At 55.2% G+C, this 8767-nt stretch overlaps 1 protein-coding gene across 4 annotated transcripts; it reads left to right on the top strand.

Moving 5' to 3' along the window:
- The first annotated feature begins 304 nt into the window (after nucleotides 1-304).
- On the top strand, nucleotides 305-8429 carry LOC113979001 (leucine-rich repeat-containing protein 37A-like). 4 transcript variants are annotated; one of them, XM_027706396.1, is made up of 14 exons: nucleotides 305-791; nucleotides 1050-1121; nucleotides 1525-1596; nucleotides 1771-1842; nucleotides 2044-2124; nucleotides 2392-2463; nucleotides 3083-3157; nucleotides 3573-3694; nucleotides 4816-5104; nucleotides 5411-6269; nucleotides 6375-6467; nucleotides 6930-6994; nucleotides 7764-8062; nucleotides 8180-8429. In XM_027706396.1, the coding sequence occupies exons 1-13, from the start codon at nucleotides 598-600 to the stop codon at nucleotides 8038-8040; spliced, it is 2343 nt and encodes a 780-aa protein (XP_027562197.1). In that variant the 5' UTR covers nucleotides 305-597; the 3' UTR covers nucleotides 8041-8062; nucleotides 8180-8429. The 4 variants fall into 4 exon arrangements, with proteins under 4 accessions (XP_027562197.1, XP_027562196.1, XP_027562195.1 ...); XM_027706395.1 differs by having other exon boundaries at nucleotides 306-791; nucleotides 4816-5239; nucleotides 5543-6269; XM_027706394.1 differs by having other exon boundaries at nucleotides 306-791; nucleotides 4816-5862; nucleotides 5983-6269.
- The last annotated feature ends 338 nt before the right edge of the window (nucleotides 8430-8767 follow it).

Below are 8767 nucleotides of genomic sequence, written 5' to 3'. Positions count from 1 at the left end.
CAGAGGCATGTCCGTCCTGGAGCTGGCTGGCATTGGATCAGCTGGACATGGGGGAAGCTTCCTGCAGCTTCTCACAGAAGCCACCCCTGTAGCCTCCCCTCCGCTACCAAAACCTGGCCACGCAAACCCAATACAGGTGAGAATGGCTTCACACTGACTGAGAACAGGGTTAGATCGTGTATTGGGGGAGAATTCTTCCCTGTGAGAGTGCTGAGGCACCAGCACAGATTGCCCAGAGAAGCTGTGGCTCCCCCATCCTGTCCCTGAAGTGTTCAAGGCCAGACTGGACAGGACTTGGAGCAAACTGCTCTAGTGAAAGGTGCCTCTGCCCATGGAAGGGGCAGGGGGGGCTGGATGAGCCTTAAGGCCCCTTCCAAGCCAATCCATTCCAGGATTCCATGGTTTTATGGCTCTATGGCAGAGTCATTTGGTGACAGACTCGCCTGAACTCCAGTCCAGCTGTGAGCTCTGATGCAGCACCACCACTGTGACAAGAGCATCCCCACTGTGACATCAGCATCCCCACTGTGACACGAACACCACCAAGGCAAGCCCTTCTTCTGCATCCCAGGCGACTCCAGCCAGTCGTGGTTCGCCATGGACTTGCTGAGACGCGTCGTGCGTGCTCTGCTCCTGCTGGCCCTGCTGCTGGTAGTGACTCCCTGCCCAGGAGAGTCCAAGGAGCTCTGCCCGCACCCCTGCCACTGCCAGAGGCGTGGACTGCTGGACTGCCGCCACGCCGGCCTGGCCACCGTGCCCCCGGCCACCCGCCGACGGGCCCTCACCGTCCTGTGAGTCTTGGCTGCTCCACACACCCCCTCCAGCTTCCCCTGCTCAGCTTCTTCTTGCTGGAAAGCCCAGCCGGGACAGCCGGGAGAGTCACTGCCAGGAGACACGGTGCCTTTGGGGGGTTGTGCTGCACTGGGAGGGTGAAGCCAGGCTGGCCAAGCCGTGCCTTCTCCAGGGAAATCCCACTTCCAGCTCAGCAGCCAAATGGCCAGGGGAAGGGCTTTTCCTCGGGGGTAACGGTGTCTGTTGTTCCTTTGCAGAGATTTCACTGGCAACTCGATTGCTACTTTGAGTAAACAAGCATGGAAGGAATACCCCTGGACTGAGACTCTGTAAGTGCCCGGCAGCATTTCAAATGCCCGCAGTTGGGGTGTTTTCCATCCTTTGGTCTGGTTTTGGAGCAGCAGCACCACAGAACTCCTTCCCAAGTGAAGTCAAAGTTGGGCTGCTCCAGCTCCAGTTGGGCTGTGACTCCCAGGCCTTCCCAGGATGCCAAGAAATGCCGTGAGCTGTGTGCCAGGCACGGGACCGTCCCCGTGGCTCTTTGCCCAGGGATCAGGCTCCACTCAGCTCCAGCCAGCCAGGAGCAAGGGCCTGCTGGCCATGAGTGGGGACCATCCCTGCAGGGCCCCCAAGAGTTGCTTCAGGAAAGCTGCTGCAGGGTATTTTCCCAGTAATGTGCCATTTCCTCCTGTGGAGCAGCTGCTGTACCATTGTCCGTTTGTGTCATTGCAGAGTCCTCAGGGACAATGAGCTGCAGGCAGTGAAGAGCCATTCCCTGGAGGGGCTGTTCCTGCTGAAGCACCTGTAAGCACTGGCCCCTGCCCACCATGCCGGGCTACTGCCTCCCCCTCCCTTGGGGCCCTGCTGCTCAGCCCAGCCCTGGGCAAGTGGCCTTTGTCCTCCTGGGTTCCAGGCTGCAAATGCAACTCAAAAGGACAGTGCACCTGGAATGAACATTTTCTCTTCTAATTGGAACAGGGACTTGTCTGGCAATAGGATCCTGTTGATTGAGGAAGGTGCTTTTGAGCCACTGCCTTTCCTGAGGCTTCTGTGAGTCAGGAAGTTTCTTTGTGATGTCTTTAGTGAAGTCTTTCTGTTTCGAACCCTTTCTGTGTTAGAAAATGCTCCTGTTTTCAGCACAGTCTCTAAATGTCCCCTGGTAAAAGCACATTTCCTCCAAACGGATCCTTCTTTGCCCCAGCATCCTGTAGGACAGACCCGATTGATTTCTGTCATCTTCTCTTTCCCCAGAAACCTCAGTGGGAATGGCCTCACACAGATCCACAACGGCACTTTCCAGGCATGGCACGGGATGCAGTTTCTAGAGGAGCTGTAAGTGGGACAAGCTCTAAAGGCCCATCAGAGCCAGACCCCGCAGGGACAGTGGGGCAGAGCTGCTCTGCCCTGTGTAAAGTACTGAATCCCACTGTGGATGTCAGCCCGGGAGCACCAGGAGTCTGCAGCCGGAAAGCCCCTTTCCCTTGACCTGCTTCTCTTCTCCAGGGCTTCCTTGAACCAGCCAGGCCATCCCCACCTGCCCTGACCCACAGAGCTCACGTCCTGCCCATCACCCCTCACAGCTCTCTGTTGCTTTTTCAGGATCCTGAGCCACAACCCCCTGACCGTGATTGCTGACACAGCATTCTTCAAGCTGCCTTCAGTCAACTACCTGTAAGTATTGACTCCTCTGGAGCAGATCAACAGAGATCTTTGTGTCTCTCTAGTGACCTGTTCTCAGGAAAGCAGAGATCCAAGAGCAAATCTCCCTCTTCTCCCAGCCTGTTTGTGCTGGAGGCACAAATGTCCCCGGCACTGGCAGAACAAGTCCAATCAGTTGTGGTGTGTCCCCAGCTGCAAAGCACCCAAGGAGCTGGGACAGAAACTTTCAGAAACGAGAGGCCTTCCAGGTCTGGGGCCACAGAGTGGCCAGAGGGCTCTGGGAATACTCCAGTCCTGCCTGAGCACTGGTGGCAGCAGTCCAGAGCTCCTGCCACCTTCAGGGACTGGAGCTGCCCCCAGGCAGGAGCAGGAGGGTTTGGAGCTGGAGAATCCTTTCTGTTGGCATCTGTCTGCCCCGAGAGCTGCAGGGTCCCCTCCTGATTGCAAGGCCATGGTTTGGAGCAGGGCAAAGCAGAAGGCCAGTGGGGTCTTGAATGGCTTGTCTTTGATTAGGCAGAAGTGGATCCCTCTGCCAGCACCCCCACGCTCCTCAGGGGCCTGGGCTTGCTCTCAGGGCAGAGTTGTGAGAATGTCACCTGAAAATTGAATGTGGTCTTTGAAATGTTTGCAGGGACCTGAGTGCAACTCAAGTGACTCCGCAGACGTTGCTGCTGCTCCTGCAGACAACAGTGCACTTGGAAACCCTGTGAGTAGGTGGGACTGAGTGCCAGCCACCAGCAGAGCCTCAGTGCTCAGACAGGGGGTCTGCCTGGGAAACAAATCCCTCTGCCACTAAATCACAACAACCCCAGGAAGCTTTAGGGTTGCTGTGGACTTCTGGGAACCTCCCAAACTCACCAGCTCCAAGGCAGAATTTCAAAGGGGGATTTAGATCACGGAGGGTCTGTTTCTCTCTCAAATGTTTTTTTGGGACCAGTTCCACTTTCAAAAGAAAAATCACACTTTTGATGTTTTGGGATTCACGTGAGGGAAGTTTCCCAGAGCTGTGGCAGACATGGAAGCACATCCCCGAGGCCTTATCTGTGTGTTGCCCCCGATGGCCTCAGAGACAAGGATTGGGATGCTGGGTTTTCCTCCAGTCAATAACCTCTTGTCTTTAGCAAACTGCCCAATGATGTGGCCTGCTGCCTCTGCCAGGAGCACACCAGCACCGAGACCCCGTGCAGGACCATCCAGTTCCTCTGCGAGAACCTGTGCAGCAGCAGCAGTGCCCGGTGTGCTGGTAGGTGTCCTGCTGAGGTTGGGGTAGCCCTCAAGTGTGCCCAGTTGCCTCCAGCTTGAGATGCTGCAGCACAGCCCCCTTTTGGGGCAATTCCTGATCTCCCCTTGGAGAAGACTTGGAACAAGCACGGCTTGGAAAGTTCCTTGTGATTACACATATCTGGTGTGTCAACTACTGTCTGGATAAGAAAGAGCTCTCTGGGCTAAACAAACACAGGAGCTTCCAACCCACCCTGTGCACGCAGCCAAGGAAAGCAGGCCTGCCCCGTGCCCCTCCCAGGCACTGCTTCTAACCCCCCAATTTCCCCTGAGAACCTCCTGAGCCTTTCCAGTGCCACCAGAGCTTGGCCAGTCACAGCTCAGGGGCCAGAGGGGTCCCAGACCCAGCACACACGTGGCCAAAGGGTGCAGCAGTGTTTGTGTTGCTCTGGCCCGGTGACGTGGGCCCCAACCTGCCTCAAACCCACCCTGGGAAGCCCAAGACCCACAAGGAGCGTGGATGCCCCTCGACAGGCTCTGCAGGGTCTGTGTCACCTGCCCATGTGCAGGAGAGAGGGCAGGAGCCCCCATGTGCTTTGCAGGGCGTTAGATGAACACCAAACACTGTTAGTGCCTCAGCAGCCTCTGGGCTGATCTTTAGTCTGGGCTCTCTCTCTCGTCACTGGCTCCTGCAGAGTCTCGGGGTGACCAACCACCCCACCCAGCCATTGCCCCAGCCCAGGCACAACCTGCAGCTCCTGCTCCAGGTGAATTCCACAACCCCGTGTCAGGCTTGATTCTGCTCTCCAGGCTCACTCGGAGTTTCAAAGCTTTCTGGTGAATTTAGCAACCCAGCACTGGCTCACATCAAGCTGTGGGAGAGTCTCCAACAGCAAACCCATTTCCCTGGGATGTTTCCCTCCCATCCAAAGAGAGCCCTGGGAGACACCAGAAAAGAAACATCTCCTGTTCTGCTCTGAGGGGACAATCGCAGTGATTGAAGGAGTCTTCTGCCCTCCCCAACACATCCACCACTCCCCTCACCCACTCCCTTGTCTCAGAGAGGAGCTCCTGCTGCTTGGGGTAAACCTCTGCCCCTGTGTTTGTGCCGAGTTGCTGATCTGCTGTCTTGGTGTTCTCCAGCTTACACAGGTCCTGTGGCACAGACACAGGGAGAAGTAATGGAAGTGGAGCCCTCCAGAAAAGCAAAGAACAGCCCAGTATTGAACCTCAAGGCCAAGGAGCCTTCGCTGGGGGACCATGGAACCGTAACTCTTGTGGTTGCCCTGACCCTGAGCAGCACTGAGGGGGATGTCAGCAGCCTCAAGGATTCCAGATCAGATTCATATCCCCCTGAGCACCTCTCCAGGCAGGAAGGCAAAACAGCTGATGATGAGCTGATGGTTGAGGGCAAGAATAATCTGCACAAGGCTAAAAACATCATGACTATGAAAAGCCAGCCCCAGCCTGTCAGGGAGAAGCATGTGGAGGAAAAGTCAGTCATAGTATGGGAACGAAAGCAGAAGGGCCCCTATTTGAACTGGCAGGCATTAAACCCCTGGGATGAAGCTGAGGACGACTCTGGACACCACAAAGTATTCATGCTGCCTTCAAAACAGTCCCCTTCGCACTCCACAGCAAAGGGCCGTCGTTTCTCCAGGTCTATCAATATTCAGAACTACTATGATGCTGTGGAACAGACTGAGGAAACCATTGGGATGGAGGATGTGGAGAATAGAGAAGAGGAGGAGGAAGCACCATCTTCAAAGCAGAACTATGGTTGGACTCAGAAGCGGCACAATGAGAAAGCCAGCCAGCAAAAGCAGATGGAGTTCCGTTTGAACTGGCAATCATTAAACCCTTGGGATGGAGCTGGTGGGTTAAACCCCACTGAGGAAGACTCTGAACACCACAAAGATGTGGATGTAGCTCCGTCTCCAAGGCAGAACTACATTTGGAAAAAGAAAGGACACAAGAAGACCGACAGCCAGTATTGGGTTGGACAAAATCCACTTTTCTATCAGGAGCTGGGCCCTGCAAAAGCCCAGGGAGAGCCCCCAGGCAGAGAAACCAAAGCCAAGCAGGGTCTAAGCAGGAACCTGGATTTTCTGTCTGACCCGCTGGTTAACAACGGCCCCGCTGCAATCAGCAGGGTAGAGGACAGGGCTGAAGGAGAGCCTTCCTCTCGAGGTGGGCACTTCCTCCTCATGCCAGACAACACAGAGACATCTTGGAAGCCAGAAGAGGAAGGCTCCAGGCTCCTCAAAAAGCCAGATAGCCCTGAGGGCTCAGACATTTTGCCAGTTCCAGGAGAGGACTTTGACACCACAGTCGATCGTTCCCTGCGCTTGCTGGTGCCGGACGAAGGCCTGAGGATGTTCATGGCCCACATGGAGCGAGCCCTGAGGACGGACTGCAGCCTGCCCGGGCTACAGCTGGCCTGTGCCAAGATGGTCTCCAAGACTGGGCTGCTTATAAATCTCCTCAGCAAGAGAAAAGAGAGCGAGGGAGTCTCTGCTTTCACAAGCCAGTGTCCTATGGAAAAGAACATCTCCAGACGCACAGCCTTGGAGAAGGGCAAGGAACACAAAGGGGAGGTAGGAGAGCTGCTGGGCACTGCTGGATGTGTCCTTCAGGGCAATGGGGAATGGAAGGAGCAACCCTCTCTGCCCTGCTGAACTTGTCTCCTTTTGTCCCAGCAGAAAGCAATGAAACAGTCCCGGGAGAGATTCGAGTTTGCGATATTGGTGTTGATCTTCTACATTACATATTTGATATTGCATTGTCTCATTGAGGTAAGCCAGTAACTCCTTTGACAGACAGCTGTCACTCAAGCCCTGTAGCTGCAGAGCCCAGTTGAGGAGCCCCATGCATGTGCCGGGTAGCACAGGAGATGTTTGGCCAACCCTGGAGCTTGTGGCAGCATCCGCACCCCCAGCTCAGCAGGGTTCAGCCTGCTTGGGGGAAGCTTGTCCTGGCATCCTTCCCGACTCTCCCCAGTTTTGCTTTGCTCTCCTGCCTTCAGCCATGCAGCAATGCCATTAGGAGAGCTCTGGGAGTTCATTCACGTTCCAGAGGCAGGGGGAAGAGGGAAACTGGAAAGGGGGGACAGGCTCTTTTAAAAATTGTGGCTGCTGGCACAGACCTGCACATGTATAGAATGGGCTGGGTTGGAGGAGAATCTTTTGGCCTCCGTTTTTTTGCAGAGCATGACAAGAAAACTCTGATATTACAAGTCTCTCTTTCTCCATCCCCAGACATGCTCTGAGCCTCATGAAGATGATTTCCAACCCCGACGCTGTAGGAAATCATTGCTGAGAAGGTAATTACTCCCTGCCCGTGCCACTGCTGTGCCAACAACAGTCTTTACTCTGAAGAGCAACTCATCCCCAGGCCCCCCAGCCGTGCGGGAGCCGCTGCCAAACACTCCCCTGCCTGTGTTTAAAACGTGTTGCTTTTGGGAGAGACCCAGCAAAGGAGCCCAGAGTGGGAGCGATGGGCACGGATGTCAGAGCACATCCCAACCAGCCCTTCTCTGCACTGCTGCTGGGGTGGGTGTCAGGCTCTGGGGGTCCCACATTGCTGCCACCACAAGGAAATCCCTCTCTGCTCCAGTTCCCAGCAAGACTCTCCTCTGGTGACGGCTCTGCCCTATTTCTCCCTGCCCTGCTCCCCAGAGAGGCTTTTAAAGAACTCGCTCCCATCCTTTCCAGATGCCTTTCCCATCCAGGGCTCATTCCCGGCCACACCAGCCAGCGCTGTCCCTTCTGGGGCTCCCCAAATTCCTTAGGCTCTGCTGAAACACCTGCCAGAAGCAGGGAGAGGTGCTGGCATTGCTGCTGCCCTCCCTGGCCAGACCTCCCTGTTCATGGACTGGGAGCAGGGAATTCTGTGGAGATGATGCCCAAAAGCCTTTTTTCCCCGTCTCCCTTGCAAACTCCAATGGTTTGCCCTGCTGTAAATCTCACTTCCTGACTCCTCCAGTGGCTGCTTCCCCGACAGGGCAGGGCACACGCAGCCTTTCTGCCCTCAACCACCATCAACAGCTGCCTTCACTTTTGATCCTTATTTTCCCCTTTTGATTTCTTCAGGTTCTTTGAGAAACTTCAGTGTCGAGGGAGGAAGAAGAAGTACAGCGAGGGAGAGGCTGTAGAGCAGGGAAGGGAAGAGAGCACATTCCAGTGCTGCCCCTCTGCCCACACCGCCTGCTCATCCTCACCTCTCCCAGTCATTCCCCTCCATGGCACTTTCCAGAGAATGCCCAAGCTCAGCGAAGCTGAGTTGCTCTTTGTTCAATACATCATGGATGTCCTTGATGCCAAGGAAAAAGCATTCCGGAGAGCGATACAACATAAAGAAGGCATGTGAGGGAGAGAAGATTTTCAAGGAGGTGAGGAGGAAGAGCAATGGCAGTGCTTGTTCTCTAACTCCTGTTCCAGTCTAGGAACTGCCGAGACTTTCCTTGGATGCTACTTCCCTGACTGTTATTTCCTTGCTCTTACTGCAGAGGGAAGCCCAAAGCACCCCAGGGAAGCAGCCACAGTGGGGCAGTGCCGGCACCCCACGAAAAGGTGCCTGTGCCCAGTCACTCCAGTGCACCCCAAGAGCCGTCGCACTTATCCCTCCCTACAGAGGAGGCTGTGGGCACCCCAAAGAAGGCATCAAGCCCTCAGTCTTTTCTTCATCCTCTGTGGCAATGTTTCCCCCTGCATCCAATAAAAAATGGAGATTCTCCTTTTCCCTCCTCTCTTTGTTGATGTCTTTGTAAAAGCTCTTCTTGTTCTCTCTTACAGCAGTGGCCAAATTAAGTTGGAGCTGGGCTTTTGCCTTTCTAACTTTCTCCCTGCCTAACTTGGTGACATCCTCGCCGTTCTCCTGCATTGCTGCCCCTTCTTCCAAAGCTGTAAATTCTGTGTTGTCCCTGAGTCCCAGCCAAAGCTCCCTCCTCAGCAGCTGTGCTTCCCTGCCAGCTTGTCTTCTGCCACATGGGCACAGCCTGTTCCTGCCTGTGCCCTAAGGTTTCCTTCTTGGAGAATGTCCAGTCTTCCTGGACTCCTTTGCCCCTCAGGGCAGCGTCCCAGGGGACCCTCTCAAC

The sequence above is a fragment of the Neopelma chrysocephalum genome, unplaced genomic scaffold (genome assembly GCF_003984885.1).
Source record: "Neopelma chrysocephalum unplaced genomic scaffold, ASM398488v2 Primary Assembly neopelma1_373, whole genome shotgun sequence".
Taxonomy (NCBI): Eukaryota; Metazoa; Chordata; class Aves; order Passeriformes; family Pipridae; genus Neopelma; species Neopelma chrysocephalum.
This window is presented reverse-complemented; position numbering and strand designations above follow the sequence as displayed.

Bases quoted from the DNA above. Each gene is read 5' to 3' on its own strand.
- LOC113979001 (XM_027706393.1), top strand. From the start codon at position 598: ATGGACTTGCTGAGACGCGTCGTGCGTGCTCTGCTCCTGCTGGCCCTG. The intron at 2,125-2,391 runs GTAAGTGGGACA...TTGCTTTTTCAG, and splicing joins ATGCAGTTTCTAGAGGAGCT to GATCCTGAGCCACAACCCCC. The intron at 3,695-4,815 runs GTAGGTGTCCTG...GGTGTTCTCCAG, and splicing joins CAGCAGTGCCCGGTGTGCTG to CTTACACAGGTCCTGTGGCA.